At 42.0% G+C, this 20434-nt stretch overlaps 2 protein-coding genes across 2 annotated transcripts; one reads left to right on the forward strand and one right to left on the reverse strand.

Annotated features, from left to right (window-relative positions):
- The first annotated feature begins 3875 nt into the window (after positions 1 to 3875).
- On the forward strand, positions 3876 to 11786 carry si:dkey-11p23.7 (V-set and Ig domain-containing protein). Its single transcript, XM_046400834.1, has 3 exons — positions 3876 to 4534; positions 9028 to 9420; positions 10777 to 11786. Exons 1-3 carry the CDS (start codon positions 4462 to 4464, stop codon positions 11199 to 11201), a joined length of 891 nt encoding a protein of 296 aa, XP_046256790.1. The 5' UTR covers positions 3876 to 4461; the 3' UTR covers positions 11202 to 11786.
- Positions 11787 to 12137: 351 nt separating this feature from the next.
- LOC124065420 lies at positions 12138 to 18620 on the reverse strand. The gene is made up of 4 exons (XM_046400811.1): positions 18514 to 18620; positions 17700 to 17814; positions 15182 to 16321; positions 12138 to 14410 (listed from the first exon to the last, which is right to left on the reverse strand). The coding sequence occupies exons 2-4, from the start codon at positions 17812 to 17814 to the stop codon at positions 14001 to 14003; spliced, it is 1665 nt and encodes a 554-aa protein (XP_046256767.1). The 5' UTR covers positions 18514 to 18620; the 3' UTR covers positions 12138 to 14000.
- Between the last annotated feature and the right edge of the window lie 1814 nt (positions 18621 to 20434).

Here is a 20434-nt window from a genome sequence, read left to right on the forward strand (position 1 = left end):
CTAATTGTCAGTCCCAATCTGAGCGTTACATTCAAAATGCTCAGGCGATAAAAGATAAAAAGACTTCCAACAGGTCAGCTGAAAAGCTCAGTAGAAAAAGGTTCAAAATGAGCTCAACCAGCAGTGAAATCCTGGCTTTACGTCACAACCATCAGATCAGAGACCAGATTTAACAGTAAAGCATTTTACTGCACTGAGTACTTTGAATACTTTGAGTATATTTTTCTCATTATACTTGGATATTTTTACTGACTGCAGGACATTTGACAGAGTATTCTTACCGTGTGGTATTAGTACCTAAATGATGTGAATACTTTGTCCTTCACTGGCTGCTGCTGAATGATGCTCACCTTTCTTTCTCATGCAGCAGAAGAATTCTTGCAGGAGCAGCAGCAGCACGACAAGAACACACACAGTCACAGTTATCATCACCGTGCTACCGGCTGGATACCTCCACTCTTCTCCACCCAGCCTGCTCTCCAGCCTGCAGGTAAACACATCCTCCAGGTAAGGCACAGAGCTGAGCAGCCTGTGTGAGTTGAGCTGAGAGGTCTGGACCTTGTCTCCCAATGGGTGGAGGACAGTGGGTGACCTTCCACCTCACACTGTAGACTGCAGTTGGAACTTGTTTCAACCACAGAGAAGCTCAGAATCTTTGACTTAACTGCCAGAAAGCATCATGGACAAAAATGAGCAGGTGGACTTTATATTTCTGATTTCTGATAATGAGTTGTTTTTTATTTCTCTTTTCATGGGAATTAAAACATCACACTGACCTTAACAGCATGCCGGCTGGTGAATCAAACATAGCTTTCATTGGCTCAGATATAACCTGTGAGTTTGTTTCTGACAAACCTCCCAAAATATCCTCAGTGTAGTGGCTATCATTAGTCTGCATTGTTCTTGTCTTATTTCAAACAATAACCACATTTAGTGACGACATGAGACTGCCTTGTGCATTGAGTCAGCTTGGTGGCAACACAAAGGTCAAAATAGGAATGAAATGAAATCAAATATTCAGCAATACAGGGGTGGGAACATGTTGGCTTGTAAAGTTTCTTTTTCTGACATAAATCTGAAAAGCAGAAGCATCACTTTATCGCCTCTATTTTATGTTGAAAAATATGCAATAAAAACTTTGAAAACAATTAACTAGTCATTAGATGCCAAAAATGTTATTTTTAATAATATATTAAAAATATTTTATATTTTATATATAAAATATTTTAAACATTTACTTTCCAAAGTATCCATGCAGTTTAAATAAAAATCCGGCTCGAAATAAACTGTTAAAATAAAATGTTTTTTCTGCTGCAGTGAACTGATCAACTCAACTGTAAATCCACTCGTAGTCTCCTCATGAGAGCAAATCAAAAGTTATTGTTATTATATTGCTTGGTTTTATGTCTGCACCCTCCTTTGCTTCAATCTGTCAGAATATTGTTTTTCATCTACGCACCTGGAAAACTTCCTGCAACCAATAAAATTAGTTTATTTGCCTTCATACTTACGGTGATACATCTGTCAGAGGCTGAAAAGACACTTAATTTCCTCAAAGACCTTTTTTATTTTTTAATCATAAACTCCAAATTGGGGTGAGTAGTTGTGCTTTCAGCTCTCACCTGCCACATAAAGATGAGTCTCTTTTTGGAAACATCTCATCCATCCTTCCAGCTCCACTCGACAGAAGTACTTCCCATTATCAGCCATGTGTGCTTTCCTGATCAGGAGTGACAGCTCCCCCCGTCGAGGATCTCCCTTCAAGGAGTGTTTTGATCCAGACACTGAACAGTCGTCAGTTTCTTCAGTTTCTTCTACTGAACAGCTGAAGAAGGGTAAAGTCTGTGATTCTCTGGCCAGCCACTTCACAGTGATTCTCCCTGAGTAATCCTGCTGTCTGGGATGGGTGAAGGAGCAGCTGAGGACAGTGTCCTCCCCTCTGGGGACAGTAACCACCAGAGACATCTTCATGTCCCTGTCATCAGTTGTGATGTCATGTGTACAGGATCCAGGTCTCCCTGTTGGTCACTGTGTCAGTTCACCAGTTTGTTCAGACTGAAACATCTTAACAGCTGGTGATGCATGGCAATTCCTGGTCCCCTCAGAATGAACCATGGTGACCCTGTTGATTCTGACTTTTCATCTAGTGTCACCATCAGGTCAGCATTGAGCATGAGAATCAGTATAACATTAGCATGCTGCCAGACTATGCTAAGACAGTCGATGGTAACCTGGCAGCAGGTTTAATGTTTAACACGAGTAACATTGTGAGCACATCAGAATACTGATGACTTTTAGTCTAGTTAAGAATCGCTTTATTAAGCAGAACTGCTTTATTGTGGTATATATATTTTTACATACACACACTGAATTTGTCTTCTGCATTTGACCCATCCTTAGTTGAACACACATATAACACCCAGCAAATTACATGCAGTGAAACACACAGAATCAAAAATCAAGAGTCTTTATTGTCATTATGCAAACATAACAAAATTTTATGCAGATTCTCGGCTTAAAACACACTTATAAATAGCAGCAGAAAATTAAAATTGCATACTTAAGAAAAAATATAAAAATATAAAATACAAAATACAAGTAAGGTAAATAAAGTGCCAGTCTATGTGTATGCTGTGTGTGTGTATGTGGCTAGACGGGGGAGGGTGTATGTGTGACGTCCTGTATGGGGGTGGGACGTGAGCGTTTCACTGTAGGGGGGTTACTGCTTTAACAGCTCTGGGGAAGAAGCTGTCCCTGAGTCTGTTCGTGCTGGTTTTAATGTTCCTGTACTGCCTTTATGATGGAAGCGGTACAAACAGTTCGTTGCCCGGGTGGGTGGGGTCTGTGGCAATGCCTTCTTCTGGACTCGGGCAGTGTAAACTGAGTCCAGATCTGGTAGACTGCAGCCCACAATCCCCTGTGCTGTCCTCACCACCCAGGCTAAGTCCTTCCTGTCCTGTGCTGTGCAACTGCCATACCACACAGTCACACTGAGACACAGGCTGTCCCCTTTGTTGTAAAGCAGTTGTTGGGTTCTGGAGATGTGAAGTTTCAAAGTCTTTACTGAGCAGGATGGCTAACAGACTAAGAAAACAGAATGCGTTGCATTATGGGAAATTAAGGATCCAGTGTTTTTCCAATCGTGTGGTGTTTCTCCATCTTGTTCTGTTTTTAGTCTATTTGTCATGAGTTTCCAGCTTTATGGAAGTGGAGTCACTGGTTAAAAATGTGTCATACTGACCTACTGTTGCCTTTAAAGCGGGATAAGTTGTACTTTTGTCTGTTACCCAATAAACCAGCTTTAAATGGATAGTGTCGCTCCACCTTAACAAAGAAGAGACAATCTTATCAGTGATGATCACAGACAGGATGAGACACTGAGTCTGCTGCCACATCCTCTGGCTGATCAGACAGAAAAGGCAGCAGAAGCTCAGATGATAAAACCAAGCTTCAGGCAAAAATAAAACATTCAGGAAGTCTTGTGAAATCTGTCACATGAAACCAAAGCAGAAGTAAGAGGAGGTTTTAAAAGAGTACACGTATTTGTTGGTAGTATTTGTTTCACACATTTTTAATTCAATTCAGTTTATTTATATAGCACCAATTCACAACAAAAGTTATCTCATGATACTTACCAATTCGACCAGGTCGAGACCAAACTCTTTAATTAAATTGTAATATAGAGAACTCAACATTCTCCCTTGAGCAAGCACTTGGTGACAGTGGAGAGGAAACACTGCCTTTTAGAAGGCAGAAACCTCAGAGCAGACCCCAGATCAAGATGGGTGGCCATCTGCCTTGACCGGTTGGGTTGAGAGAGAGAGCAGAGAGGGTGGTGGGGCGTGAGAGAAGGAGCACACAAGCAGAGATGCATAGCAGCAGTAATAATACCAGAAGTATTGGAACTGTAGATAATGACAATGAAGCATACAGGAGGTACTACAGTGATTATGAAAGCAGTATTAGTAATAGTAAAAATGGGAGCATCTGCAGCAGAGTAGCAGAGTAGTAATAGAATTAAAATAGATTATGACTAAACAGTTGTAATCGCAGTAAGTTTCGAGTAGGACCGCAGCAGGACGTTCAACCACGATCCATGAGAACCTGCGAGACCAGAAAGCACAAGGACTCCAGGAAAGAAGTTGGGTTAGTGATATGCATAAATGGGACATAAATGTGTGCAGAAGGAGAGCTCAGTGCATCAAGAGAGATCCACCAGTCTCAGCACACTGGTTACCTGCTGGCATTATTTTTATTGGTCCTCTGTTGAGTTTGGAGAATCTTGTCATGGTTTCACATTTCACACCAACACAGCATCTGGTTCTTCACCCTGCCGGAGTGATTCTACTGGAGGCAGACAAACTGATTTCCTCACAAAAATAGAAGTGAGGGAAGTAGAGGCAGAAGTGCAGAGACACTGAGTCACATGAATCACACACACACTTGTCCTACCTGGTTGTGATGTTTTTCAGTCTCATTATGGACATCCAGCTGGTCTGCAGCACTTTGAGTTTGCTGTTACCTGCTATAGGAGGTGAGTTCACACATACATGCGCGCGTGCACACACACACACACAGTGTTTTATGATGTTTTGATGTGATTTGTTCTTCTGTAACTCTGATGGCGTCACACAGTAAACATCAAATTTGAACTCATGAATTTACATTTTACAAAAAACACAAGAAAAGATTTTAATGAGCTGCTTCTCTCTCCTCCTATCTGCTGTTTACTGTATTGTGCAGCAACTGATTTGATCAAAGTACTTTTAATGTTGCCTGCTTCAGTACAGTCGAATACAGTTTATTTATGGCAGAAATCTCAGAGCAGACCTCGACTCAATGTGGACGGCCATCTGCCTTGACCAGTTGGGTGCATGCATGCAGTCTTTGAAATATTTGTTATATGTGAGTTAAAGGACACATCCTCATCAAAGATAACTCCTAAATTCCTCACAGTGGAGCTTGAGTCCACAGCGAAGCCATCTAGCATTGCTATATCATTGGATAATTTGTTTCTAAGGTGTTTAGGGCCCCGAACAATAACTTCAGTTTTGTCTGAATTTAGAAGTAGGAAATTGTAAATCATCCAGGTTTTTATGTCTTTAAGACATGCCTGAAGTTTGGCAAGCTGATTTGTTTCATCTGGTTTCATTGACAAGTACAATTGTGTGTCATCTGCATAACAGTGAAAATGTATGGAGTGTTTCCTATTAATATCACCAATGGGGAGTATATAAAGGATGAATAGTATTGGCCTGAGCCAATGGGGAACTCCATGACTGACTTTTGATACATCACACAATTGAGATCGATCTGATCAATAGAACTGAAATCAGCTTAAGGGAGTTCCTTTAATGCTAACTAGGTGTTCCAATCTGTGTAGTAAGATAGAATGGTCAATGGCGTCAAATGCAGCACTAAGGTCTAACAGTACAAGGACAGAGATACGTCCCTCGTCTGATGGCAACAGAAGGTCATTTATGACTTTGACCAATGCTGCCTCTGTGATATGATGAGCTCTAAAGTCAGATTGAAAATCCTCAGATAAACTCTTACTGTGAAGAAAGTCATGTAGCTGATTGACGACTGTTCTCTCAAGGATCTTGGAGAGAAATGGAAGGTTAGATATCGGTCTGTAGTTGCTTAAAACCTCTGGGTGAAGTGTGTGCTTTTCAAGGAGAAGTTTGACTCCAGCTACTTTAAAGGACTAGGGTACATAGCCTGTAATTGAGCAGCTTAGTTGGAATGGGGTCTAAGATGCATGTTGTTGGTTTAGATGAAAATATGAATCAATTGAGTTATACTTTCCTGAGCTACTTTCCCAGTCCTGGTATTAGTACTGCAGTAGGTGTCATTAGTACTTAGTACTGCATTAGTACTGCATTAGTATTAGTACATTAGTACTGCATTTGATGTCATTCTCCGTCAAGTCAAGTCAAGTCAACTTTATTTGTATAGCCCATTTTTACAAGCAGTTTGTCTCAAAGGGCTTAACATAACATCAGCAACATCCTCTGCCCTTCGACCCTCACATCGACTAAGGAAAAACTCCCAGAAAAACCTTTAACAGGAAAAAATGGAAGAAACCTCAGGGTGAGCAACAGAGGAGGGATCCCTCACCCAGGACGGGCAGACGTGCAATGGATGTTGTACAGGCAGGAAAGCAGTTAACAACATGAGAAATGACATTACTAAAAAGATAAGCAAAACAAAATCTCAACTGTTTAGTTTCACTTTTTGCTCAGGGTTAGTGTATGATATGATTTTAACATTTCACAAGTTATAAGAAAATTGTAGTAATGAAAATTATAATGAACTGCTGTAACATTCATGTGTTCTTTTTTTTTTTTTATGTGATGTTGAGAATCACTATCCTATCAGTTCGATTTCGGCCCGTAGGGAGAACCACCCCGCCCATAGTCGGTACATAGAGGAATGACAGGCAGATGTCAACAATACACATTGGGTTGGTCATAGAGCCGGCTACAGTTCAACTTGAAGATCTGGATGGAGAGATACCTGCAGAAAGATACAGAGAGAGAGAGAGAGAGAGGGAGGGAGAGACAGAAGACTACGAGGAGCACTGGACACACAGTTAGTGACATAAAATAATGAACTGCATGTTAATCTGACGAGGGGAGAGGATAGAAGAGGAAAAGGAGGAGGGGAAACTGCTTGGTGGATCATGTTTGTGTCCCCCGGCAGCATAGGCCTATAGCAGCTTAGCTAAGATAGAGATTTAAAGATTAACAGTTAGTCAGACCTATTCTACCTGTGGCTATATATCATGAGGTGACTGTAACTATGCCTACCAGCCCTACACACTTTATTTGGTGCTAACTATATGCTTTACTAAACAGAAAGGTTTTAAGTTTAGTCTTAAAAGTGGAGGTGGTGTCTGCCTGTCGAACCCAGATTGGCAACTGGTTCCACAGCAGGGGTGCCTGATAGCTAAAGGCTCGTCCTCCCGTTCTACTTTTATAAATTCTGGGAACTGTAAGTAAACCTGCGCTCTGTGATCTGAGTGATCTATTGGGAATATATGGGACTATTAGATCCTGCAGGTATGATGGGGCGAGTCCATTTAGGGCCTTATATGTAAGTAGGAGAATTTTAAAGTCTATTCTGAATTTTACCGGAAGCCAGTGAAGAGAAGCTAAGATGGGGGAGATATGATCCCTTTTACTGATTCCTGTTAAAACTCTAGCTGCTGCATTTTGGATCAGCTGCAGGTTATTAATAGAATAATTTGGACATCCTGACAATAGTGAGTTGCAGTAGTCCAGCCTAGAAGTAACAAAAGCATGGACAAGTTTTTCAGCATCACTCTGAGAGAGGACACTCCTAATCTTAGCGATATTACGGAGGTGAAAGAAGGCGGTCTTAGAGGTCTGTTTAATGTGATGAATAAATGACACGTCTTGATCAAAGATAACGCCGAGGTTCCTTGCAGTCGTACTGGAGGCCAAAGTAATGCCGTCCAGAGAGAGAATATTATCAGCTATTCTATTTCTAAGGTGTTTGGGGCCTAGAACAATGATCTCAGTTTTGTCTGAGTTTAATAAAAGATTGGAGGTCATCCAGTTCTTTATGTCCTTAAGACATGCCTGGAGTCTGGCTAACGGCTCTGTTTCTTCAGGCTTTAAGGATAAGTACAGCTGAGTGTCATCAGCATAACAATGAAAGTTTATGCCATGTTTCTGAATAATATTTCCTAGAGGGAGCATGTATAAGGTGAACAGGATCGGCCCAAGCACCGAACCTTGTGGAACACCGAGGCTAACCCTTATATATGAAGATGAAACATTATTAACTTGAGCAAAGTGAAATCTATCTGTTAAATATGATTTGAACCAGCGTAGCGCAGTCCCTGTGATCCATAAAATGCTGTGATCTACAGTGTCGAAAGCAGCACTGAGATCTAGCAAAACAAGTATGGAGACAAGCCCGCGGTCTGATGCCATGAGGAGGTCATTTGTGACTTTAACCAGTGCTGTTTCTGTGCTGTGATGGGCTCTGAAACCAGACTGAAACATCTCAAAGAGACTGTACCTGTGTAGGTGATCAATCAACTGATTTGCAACCACTCTTTCGAGTATTTTAGATAAGAACGGGAGGTTGGATATCGGCCTATAGTTTGCTAAGATGTCTGGGTCAAGTGAAGGTTTTTTAAGTAAAGGTCTAATAACAGCGGTTTTAAACGCCTGTGGTACATAACCTGTTGTTAAGGATAAGTTTATCTGATCTAAGAGGGAAATGCCAATCAAGGGAAAGACGTCCTTGAGGAGCTTAGTTGGGATGGGGTCTAAGAGACATGTAGTTGGGTTAGATTTGTTAATGCTGGAGGTCAGCTCGGGGAGGTCTATGGGCAGGAACCTGTCCAGAGATGGAGTAGGATTAAAAGAGATTACTAGAGATGGCACTATATTGGCTATTCTGGGAAGATCTTTATTGATTTTTTCTCTAATGTTATTGATTTTATTGGTGAAGAAACTCATGAAGTCTTCGCTGCTAAGAGCTGCAGGAATACAAGGCTCAATAGAGCTGTGACTCTTGGTCAGCCTGGCTACAGTGTTAAAGAGAAAACGTGGGTTGTTCTTGTTTTTTTTTTTCTGTTGTACTGGTACATGGAGCTGAGGGGAGCTGTGATGGGATTGCATCCCTAAATCTGTCTACACTATCTTCAGAGAGGCATCTGGTGTAATAGACCTTTTTGTTGTGTGCTGTAAAGTCTTCTAGAGTTAGTTCAAAAACTACAAGCGAATGGTCTGAAAGGAGAGGGTTTTGAGGGGCAACTGACAGGTTCTTAGTTTCTAGGCCATAGATGAGAACCAGATCGAGTGTGTGATTGTGGCAGTGTGTTGGTTCATTCACTATCTGAAGGAAACCTATTGAATCTAAGAGTGAACTAAAGGCTGTCTTAAGACTGTCAGAGTCAACATCCATATGAATGTTAAAGTCACCTACTATAATGACTTTATCTGTGTAGTTAAGCCCCACATGCCCTGCATCTCATCTCCCTCCCAGCGGCCCTCAGCTCCTCAGATGATGGGTGGTCTGTGAAGGTGCAGTCGGAGGTCCGAGCCATTGATGGCTACCCAGTGGTGCTGCCCTGCTCCTTCAGCCACCCGCAGCACTCCCAGCACTCCTCCTTGCAGGTGCTGTGGCGCCTGGGCCATGGCCAGGGTGCCACTGTCCTGTACCGCTGCACCAGCAGACCTGGGGCCCCCACCTGTGAGTCGGGGCCCCAGCAGGACCAGCGCTACCGGCTGGAGGGAAACCCAAGGGAGCACGACCTGTCGCTGCGGATCAACAGTGCCACCCTGCAGGACAGCGGACGATACTACTGCAGAGTGGAGGTTCAGGGACGAGAACGCATCAGCTTCGAGGACAAGATGGGAACCAGACTGAGAGTGGAGGGTATGTTCAACTGAGACCCCAGACACACCTGAAATCACATTCAAACTGACGCAAAGAACCCAAATGTAAATGAAACAAGGAAAGTCAGAGTCTGGTTTCAGTCTGCAGGGACTCACAGGTTGAACAGGTGTAAACATCCATCTCTCTTAACCACATGATTCTAAGTGTCAACATACCTCTAAGGAAGTCCTGATCTACAGGCCAGAGAGACACAGCAGAATGAATCCACCAGTCATCATGATGGGTGACATACTGACCAGCCACCTGACTGAGAGCTGAACTGCTGTTGTAAACCATGAAGAACAAGCTGATGCTCATTAAGATTAAGATTAAGATTTCCTTTATTGTCTCACAATGGGGAAATTCACATCGTTACAGCAGCAAAATGGATAGTGAAAAACAGAGATAGGCATCTATAATAAACAATTTACATAAGTGAAAGACACACACCACACACAGCAACATATTACCAACACAATAGCAGCAGTGGCGCATGGCTAATAGATTACACAGTGGAATAATGAATTATTGCACATTAATTATTGCACATCCTTATTAAGTCTTTCACAATATTTAAGTGGATGAGTCCTTAAGTAAGTGTGTGTGTGTGTGTGTGTGTGTGTGTGTGTGTGTGTGTGTGGTCTACTGGGGGCAGTGGTGGTTGTTGAACAAGCTGACAGGAGCAGGAAGGAAGGACCTGCGATATCTGTCCTTCACACATTTGGAGTGAAGGAGTCAGGAATCAGTTTATCGAGTCTCTTCCTGTCAGCTGTTGAGATGCTGCTGCTCCAGCAGACCACTCCAAAGAAAATGGCTGATGCCACAACAGTGTCAAAGAGTTAGCAAATAGAGTCTGCTCTGGCATTTTTGCATGAGTGTTAAGAATCCAGTCCAGTTTATTGTTCACGTGAACACCCAGGTACTTGAGTCTACACTCTCTATGTCCATTCCCTGGATGTTCACCAGTTTCGGTGGGGCTTGACTGCGCCTGCGGAAATCCAATATCGTTCATCTTTGCTCTACTTTTGTTGTCCAACCGACAGTGCACAGACATTCAGTTTGATGTAACTGAATGCAGGAAAAAGCATAAAATCTAAGACATTAGACAAGCTGAAACCAGAAAAGAATTAGAAAATGATTCACTAACTGATTATTTTTGTCTGTTAACAAGCAAATACTTTCACTAATAAACACAATGTTTGTTTTAGTTTGTCTTTAACTTTAGTTAGGGTCCTAACCCTAACCCTTTAGTTCATTACTGGAGTGAGGTAATAAAACAGAGACTTTAAGTCACTGATGTATGAAATCAACCAACAGTTTACTCATGTGTTTTCTGTCTTCTTGTCTGTGCCACAGCTCCTCCAAAGATCCTGGCTTTGTCAGTGGAGGGCACTGAGCAGTCTGGGTTCAGAGCCATGTGTAGGGTCCAGGGCTCCCCACTGCCAGACGTCCAATGGCTCGGTCCAGATGACCTGCTGGAGGGTTCACCGGTAGGTCCTCTAGTTCAGGGCTCCACCACTCACTACCACACTGTGAGCCAGCTGACAGATGTGGAACCAGGCCAACAGTACACCTGCAGCGCCTCCAACCCACTGGGCAAAGAGCAGGCCACCCTGTATGTCGTGGCCCCCCGAGCCCGGCTGTCTGTGACCGGAGCCTCGCCTCCTCTCCTGCTTCTCCTGTCAGTGTCTCTGGGAGTAAAGGTCCTCCTGCTGGTGGGGACAGGAGTGTGGATGGTGCAGGGAGGAGCTCTGCAGGGAGTAGGCTGCTGCTGGAAATAACCTGCTCTAAAATCACTTAATGGATGTGCCGAAACACTGAATTTCAGGTGTCACTTTGATGACATTTAATATACAGTTAATAGAACAAAGTAATGTACTTGTACTCATATTTAGGCTTTTATTAATTTATTAACAATTAGAAACGTGGACACCATCTGAAGGCTGCTGTGTGAATGGATACTGAACATGCTGATGAAAACCACATTATTATAAACCATTACTTAAATGTTTCATATGATTAGCAAATGCTAAATGAAATGTAATTTCATTTTAATTATTAATAATAATTAATTAATTATCTGTTTTATGTCAATGTAAGATTGGAATTATAATGGTTGTGAAGATGGTTGTTACCATCTTCACTTGACCTGAAGCCTGTTTCTTTACTCTTGTGATGACAGCCAATAAAATCCTGACAAATATTTTTTAAGTCTTAACTGTTTGAGAACAAATCCTGTCTTTGTTTGATGTAATGTGTCATAAACACTTATATAATTTAATAGTTTTATGTAGTTTGTTCTTGAGCCCATTCAATTATTTTGCATTTAATGTTTCCTCGGAAGAAATTTATATAATGAGTCATTACCCCTTAGCCCTAACCCATCCTTGGGGACGGCACAGTGGTGCAGTGGTTAGCACTGTCGCCTCATAGCCAGAGGGTTCCAGGTTTGAATCCCGGTTTGGGCCCTTCTATGTGGAGTTTGCATGTTCTCCCTGTGCCTGCGTGGGTTTTCTCCGGGTTCTCCGGCTTCCTCCCACAATACCAAAAACATGCACATTAGGTTAATTGGCTGCTCTACATTGCCCCCTAGGTGTGAGTGTGAGAGTGTGTGGTTGTCTGTCTTTGTGTGTCGGCCCTGCGATTGACTGGCGACCAGTCCAGGGTGAACCCCGCCTCTCGCCTGTAGTCAGCTGGGATAGGCTCCAGCCCCCCCGCGACCCTGACGGATAAGCGGTATAGAAAATGGATGGATGGAGACATCCTTGGAAGAAATGCTCAGTTTAGAAGTAAAAGTGTATTGTATTATAAGTTAGCACTGAAATAATGATATTAATTAAAATGTCTTCAAACTGATTTGAAAATTAAATTAAGGCAGTAAATTAGAAGGTTATGCTTCTGTCACATATGTCAGATGTCACCTTCCTGTAAACTGTCAGCTTTTTGAAGCCTGAAATACCTGATTTTCTGCACTCCTCCTGTCAACTGTGCAAAAATCTTCATGAAAACTAAACTAACTTGACAAAAGCTGACAGATAACTGTATAGGAGTAGAAAGTGACAAGAAACGAAATGAAGGTTCTTTAGATTTGTACTTAAGTATAGTACCAAAGTGAGTTTTATTCCACAGTGTTGTGGATCTGTTAGAATCAGTGTATCTATTAAAATGTTTATTGGACATGTGGGAAATAAAACACACAAAACAGCACTCAGGATTCACACGTTACAACAGATTTAATGGAACAATCAGTAACATCAAACTGAGTTTCTTCTACCTACAAATAAATTTAAATTTTAGAATGAAATTCATGATCTGAAAATGATTTATTATTTTCCTTAACCAAGCAGTGTGTAGTCTACAGACTGACTGATAAATAATCAATCAGTTCTTAATTCATTTTAAGGGCCAGTACTGCTCTACAAAACCAACAAAGCAGAAAGTAATATATATTCAGTCAAAGAAGAGTTAGGACGAGACTTTTTGGCATTTACTTACCATTTAAATCATAATCCTGATGTCATATAAATGTAAACCTATAATGTAGATATATAATATGTAGATATAATGTAGAACTGTAATGTATAGTGGGGCTACAAAACAAAACTAAAAACTGTAGTGTTAAAGATGAGCTAGCTGCTGAAATAGCCACGGCTAGCCTTGTCTAAGGGAACATTTTCCTGTTGGTCCTCATGTTAGTTTCCTGGAACTGAAAAATGATTTTGTTAATCCAGCATTTTAGTGATGTCTCATGTTCCATGTATATGAGGCAGTAGCTAAATTCAAACCAAAAGTAACAGCTGGAACCTTCCATGGCTTAGTTTCATTTAGGCGTTTATATGTCTGTCAGCACCCGACCTGAAACAAGTGTTCAAACTGTTCTGCTCCATAATGGTCCTGTCAGTCAAACAGGGTCACCACAAATGTACCTTTAATTGCACTATTTAAGAAGGAAAGGTTGATGCAAAGTATGTGCAGTAACAAAATCAGTGTGGTTGTTAGTTTAGTTTAGTTGGGCAAAAAATATCTTCAACGGTGAGTTTCACTGATTTCACACTTCAAAGTGTTTCCAGGTGTTACTATGTTAATAAAGTTGTAGAAAACCTTGAGTATCTCCAGACACATTGAAGGTGGCAGCACTCAGTGATGGGAACCTGAACCTGGTGTTAGATTCTTGAATACATGTACAAACCTCACCGAACCACATGACTAACAAAACCTCCTGAATATGAGCTGACACCTAACGTCACTAACAACATTGGTGAAATAATCTTTTTGACCACATTTTTCAGATATTATCATGCCTAAATTTTAATTTGAACAGTAATACTACTGTTACTGTCTAACTTTATAAAAGTTATTCTAATAATAATAAATAGTTCATGCCAACTACAGTGTATGTATCGATGAGGTTAGATAAACTAAACTACTTAGACAAAGAAATAGTTAATGTAAATCACAAAGGAACTGGGAACATATGACATCTAGTTCTGAAACCTGCAGACAAAGCTTGGTGTTCAGTAGCCTGTTTTTCAATGAGCCTGGTTCATGTTTCCATCCTGTCACCCTGTTTGATCACCCCCCTACACGGATAAGAGGACAGGGCTGCTGTAGCACAGGGGATGGATATTCTTGCAACAGTTCTCGTCACTCCAGCCAAAGTCCTTGCTTCTTTCCAGACTCATGATGGCACACTGGCCATCGTGCACCATGCCAGGCTCGCCGTCCCCCCAGTTGGTGTCAGTGACTGGATCTCTGCTCAGCCAGTACCATTCCCCAGTCTGGGAGCTCCGACGCATGCCAATCCACACAACCTGCAGACTGTCATTCTTGGCCTGGACAATTTTGTCATAAATCTGTCTCTGAAGTTGAGCCTTGGGGAAACTGACCAGCTCCAGGTTGTTGTCTTTGCAGTACTTCAGGGATTCTTGCCAGCTGCCTGCATGTTGTCCAATTTTTACAACTTCTGGAGACACGACACAACCTCTGATATCTGTTCATACGAAACAGAGACAAACTGTATTTAGATGCACTATTTTATAATATTTTATAACATTATATATCTATATATAGCTATATATAGCTATTCTATTTTATAATATTTAATATTTACTCTTTCTATTTTACTTACCTATTATTTGGTAGCAGGGACAAAAACAATTTCACTGCACATTGTACCGTGTATGATTGTGTGTGCGACAAATAAACCTATCTCGTATCTTGTATCTTTTGATAAAAGTCCATCCAGTTGTAAATTATTCTGTGGAAACCCGATAAGAACAATTGGCTGAACACCTTGGCCATTGTAACCAGGCATGGCAGGTGTTGTGTGAGCTTTCTATTTCTCCCCATGTTGAAGGTGTGTGCATGGGGCTCTAGTAAAAGGAAGTGCAGAGTGTGCTCTTATTAGCTTTTCAATTCAATTTATTTCAATTCAATTCAATTCATCACAACAAAAGTTTTTTCATGACTCCAAAAACATACAAGACAAAGTGTATGAAAGAATTAAACAGTGCCTTTATCAGTTGTGAAGAAAGGATCAATCAAAAAACAGTTCTGGTTTTGTGGTTCTGGTTTTTGTTTCCTTCCTTACATCTACCTGCACACAGTCATCAAGTGCGAATTCAAGATCTTTTACAAGATTGTAATTTTACAACAAGTCAGCTGAAAACCAAAATCTATTTTAGTGAAAAGCTTAGGACACACCTCCTTATTTTTAAGCTTCCTCACTCTGTAAATCTCAGTTTGGAGGTGGAGGCCATACCTGGGATTTTACTGACGACGGCTGCTGGGTGCCCAAACACAGCACCTGCCTTCTTTCCCAGAAAGTAGACGGCCATTTTAGAGAAAGAGTGCCAGATGACTGTCTGGTTTGACGCCAGAACAACAGATGTGGAAACCAACTCTGTCCCTTGCAGCTGCTGCCACTCAGGACTCTCCAAAGGACGACTTCCAACATGAACCCCATCAGTAAAATCCTTGTGGACCACAATCACAGCAAAGTTCTGCACGCTGGTGATGAAGCTGACTACAGAACAGGCAGCAAAGTCAATCTCAGGGATCAGAGGGAGGAGTAAGCCTGGACGGTAGAGCATGGCTGTGCCTGCTGTCATAACTAGCCCTGAGTTTGAATTAAAGGGGCTCACTTGGGTGGAAAGAAGAACAAAAGTTTCATCTTCAGCACCTTTGGCCAGAACAGGAGGAATGTAGAACTTCTGCTGCTCTTCTCTGGCTGACGGCAGCAGGGTGTACAGCTGCCCACAGGTGCAGTTGTACCGGATGGCACAGGAGTGACCGAAGAGGACTGCCACTGGCTGATCAGCTTTCACAGTTCTCAGTATGTCCTCTGTTTTCACCCAGATCTGAGCAACCTGGTAGGGCTGAAGTGAAACAACCTTGGATACTGCACCTTGAACAGTTACTGTGTTTTCTTGGTCTACGTTGATGATAATGAGTTTGAATGGACCTCTTTCTGCTACATCTCTCATCACCATGTCCACTGGGTGAGTAGTTCCTTCAATCATGGGCACTGGTGGGATGAGGTACTCTGTGCCCAGTCGGTCAGCAGGGGTAATCAGAATTGTCTGCATACTGTTGCTTTTAAGGCTGACAACATGGACGGTAATTAACTTGTCACTGGTAATTAGTAGAGTTTTGTTGGCAATTTCAGACCTGTCAAGCTCCAGTTTCGCATCAGGTGCAAATTCCCAGGTCTGTCTAGCATTCAGGATCTCTGTTTGGATATGTGATGTATTCATTTTGATGATGAGCTCAGTGTTGTGGTACAAGGCAGTGATTCTGACCTTGTTTTGGGGCTGATCAGGATGATAATAGGCAATGTTCTCTGGAAAAGCAACAATGAATTTCAGACCAGTGCTGGTTTCAGCTTGAGTGGATGTGGATTCTGGGAAAGAAAAAAAACCTGTTGAAACAGCAAACTCAAACCCTCAGCGAGATTTTTCAAAAGCGAAAACTCCACTAAACAACATTTTAATACCATGTTTTACAGTAACCTGAGGTCAATTGTGTGTAATTTCATGGCGTGAATACCAATAAAATTCTAAGCAGTCCATTTTGATCCTTAAATGAAGGTTCAGTGAAAGAAAACAGTGGAAGGTTTCACTCCTGATGAAGCTTGCAGGATTTGACATAGTTGTCATGCCTGGTGTTTTTTGTTATGCTTTGTCTTTTGATTTCTGTCCATGTGTCATGTTCCATGTTGTCTTGTGCTTCCATGTATTATGTTAAAGGTTTTTGTCATGTCCTGTTTTATTTTGAAAGTGTCTCTTCCCCTGTGTGCCCTGTTTTCATGTAGCTTTGCTTTGGTTTTCCTGATTGCTTTCTCCCTCCTGATGTGTGTCACCTGTGTCTCGTTATCATGTCTATTTAGTCCTTGTCTTCCCAGTCACCTTTGTCTGAGCGTCTGCATTTTTCCCCCCCCATGCCATGCCAGGAACTTCTGTTTGACCTTGTTACGCCTTGCCATGTTTGCCCAGGAGTTTTTGCCACAGTAAGTGTGTTTTTGTGTTTAGCTTTGTTTAATAAAAGACTAGTGTTTTTGGACCTCCACCCTGCCTGCCGCTTTCTTACTCTGACCGCCCATTTGTGACAATAGTGGCCAAACTGTGTCATTAGAACATCTTGTGACAAAAACTGGCCCAAAAAACACGTCCCATAAACTCCCAAGTGTATTCACATATTCAAATATACAACTAGACACACAGTATTTGAGCATACACTGCATATACAGTACACAACAGTATGCATATTGTACACAGCAGTGCACATACAGTACACATCAGTACACAGCAGTATTTGATTAAGCGGTAACTTAATCAAATACTGCTCTGTACAGGAAGAACTAATCCTAACAGAGAAACTCAGGCTACCTACAAACCTCACATGGCCAAAGGCAGAGGAAGTACTCAGATCCTTTACTTTAAGAAAAGTATTAATACTACAGTGTAAAAATACTCTGTTGCAATTAAAAGTTCTATGTTGTAAATGTTAGTCCAGTAACAGTATGGAAGTACAGTCAGGACTTAAAGTAATCAAATAAAAGTACTGTTTCATTCAGGACTGTGGCTGATGATTCTTTTCATTCTGCATTCATCTGCTGATTATTTTCTCCATGAATGCATATATTCCTTCACTGTGTTTAGTCCAACCAACAGTCCAAAGCTCAACATTATTACAAGCACTTTTGCAAACATAATGAAGTGAAGCAGAAAAATGAAGTATTATACAGTAAATGTACAGGTGGGGTAAATGTGATGTCTTACCTGAGCTCAGAGTTGTTGGCAGCAGGAACAGGAGCAGCACAGGACTCATGGTGGTACCAGGACTTAAGACTTCAGACGTGTCGAACCTCACTGAAATTTGTTCTCTTTTGAACATCTGTCAGAAAACTCCTCGCATTAGTTCTCACTTTAAAGGTTATTAACTCTCCAATTGCCAGACACAGTTTTTAGTTAAGTATTCAAATACTTTACTTTAGTGACAGCACTAATACCACACTGAAAATACTCCTGAATTCAAAAAGTAATTAAAGTACTCATGTTGCAGTACAGTGTGTTCCTGTAGTATTTGAAGTGTCAGTGGTTGATCTTCATGCTGGATGTTCTGAGCTCATCTGAGCTCCTTTCTGCTGGTGGCTTTAACCTCCAGCAGAGCATTAGATTCTATCAGATCCTCATGTGTTTGAAGTCCGACTGTCCTGGGAGATCCAGGACCTCCAAACAAGTTCCTGAGCTCACACAAACAGCCTATTTTCATGCTTTTTAAAGAGCAGATTCAGCTGAAGGAGGAGGAGGATTTTCATCTTCATCCTTCAGTTTATCACAGACATTCAGCATCAACACATCTGGACACTCAGGGTTTTCATCTGGACATGAACTGAAGCTGAGACTGATGGGGTGCAGTAAAAATATTCACCTCTGAGGTGTGCAGTAAAAGCATATAAAGTTAAATATGAAATGGAAAATTTAAGGTTAAGTATAATCTATATGAAGTACAATACTTGAGTCAATGTACTTTGATTGAAGTTTTCTTTTGATCTGATATAAAAAAAAATGAGTTAAGAAGTTTGTGTCTTACCTGGCATTCAGTTGTCACCTGTTTACTCCTTCTCTCCTTCACATTTGTGAGTCAAACATGAATCGATTTGCAAGAAGTTTGCATGAGACTCATGACAGCAATCGTCAGGAGGTGCAACACAAAGACCGGGGAGGGGGGAGGAGTCGCAGTGAATTCAGTGACATTATCAGGTTAAAATAATCTGATGTGAGACAAGCTGAGCTGCTGCCTACTTGTTTTGCTGTCCTGAGCGGATCTGGTGTCAGTTTGACAGTCAAATCAGTTTGAACTTCACTCTGAGCTCACATTTCCTTTCTGAGTCTCTGTAAAACAGAAGGCAAACAGCGAAGACGGCCATACTGACAGTATAATCAGCTGTCAGTTGGGCACATTCTCTGATTTGGACACAAGATGGCGCCACGGATGTTTAAACTGTTTATCTCAGTTTGGAGACAAAATGATCACTTAGATTCCGATAGTTTACAATAAAACCTAACAATAATGTAGATGTGTTTCTTCTCTTATTATGCATGGCCAGAAGTATGTGGGCACGAGAATTTTGATGTGACATCATGTTCCATGTGACACCATCACAATGTGTTCTGAATGAAGCTCTGCCTCCAGTTCATCCCAGCACTTCTGGGCTTGTCTTTGAAGACGTTTTTCAGAAAGTGGAGAACATTTCTGAGGGTTGAGTTCAGTCAAGTCGAACTTAGAAACTGAAAGACATTTCCTCATTGAGCTGTTTTGGATGCAGGATGTTGTCACACTGAAACAAGAAGAAGATAGTGATCAGCGAAGTGATCAGCAACACCGGGGCTCCACAGGGGACTGTCCTCTCTCCCTTCCACAAGACCAAGGAACTGGTGGTGGACCTGAGGAGGACTAAGGCTCCAGTGACACCTATCAACATCAAAGGGGCCACTGCTCGTGGATCATGGACTTCCTCACCAACAGGCCCCAGGTGGTGAGGATAGGGGAGTCTACATCTACCCCACTGATCCTCAACACTGGCATGCCGCAGGGTTGTGTACTCAGCCCTGCCTTATTCACACTCTACACACACGACTGCTCTGCTATTTCATACACTGCTTTTTCATACACTGTAAGCCTTTTTACTCTCCGCGTGAGTTTGCTTCACTCATTCTGGCCGTTGTTTACATCCTGCCGAGTGCGGACGTGCACGAAGCTCAGCGCGCACTCGCGGATCAGGTACTGTGTGTGGAGCAAACATATCCGGACTCCTTAGTTATTGTCCTTGGTGACTTTAATAAAGGAAATCTGAGCCAAGAGTTACCCAAATACAATCAGCTGATCAAATTCCCGACCAGAGAGGAGAACACTCTGGATCACTGTTACACCACAATAAGCGGAGCATATCGTGCAGTGCCCCGCGCCGCTCTTGGTCTATCTGACCACGTCATGGTCCACCTGATCCCCACATACAGACAGAGGCTGAAGCTCGCCAAACCTGTGGTGAGCACATCTAAAAGGTGGACCACCCAGGCTGTGGAGGAGCTTCGTTTCTGTTTGGAGTCAACGGACTGGGACGTGTTTAGGGCTGCTACAGATAGTCTTGATGAGTACCGTATACAGATACTGTAACCTCATATATCCAGTACTGTGAGGACAGTATTGTGCCAACACGCACCAGGGTGAGTTATAACAACGACAAACCCTGGTTCACAGCTAAACTCAGACAGCTGAGGCTAGAAAAGGAGTCTGCATTCAGAAGTGGGGACAGAGACAGCTACAAAGAGGCCAAGTACAGGTTTAGCAAGGATGTGAGAAGTGCTAAATCACTGTACTCTGAGAAACTTCAACAGCAATTCTCAGCTAATGACTCGGCCTCTGTGTGGAAAGGGCTTCGGCAAATCACCTACTACAAGCCCAAAGCTCCCCACTCTACTGACGACCTGCAACTAGCCAACAGCCTGAACGA

The sequence above is a fragment of the Scatophagus argus genome, chromosome 9 (assembly GCF_020382885.2).
Source record: "Scatophagus argus isolate fScaArg1 chromosome 9, fScaArg1.pri, whole genome shotgun sequence".
Lineage (NCBI taxonomy): Eukaryota > Metazoa > Chordata > Actinopteri > Scatophagidae > Scatophagus > Scatophagus argus.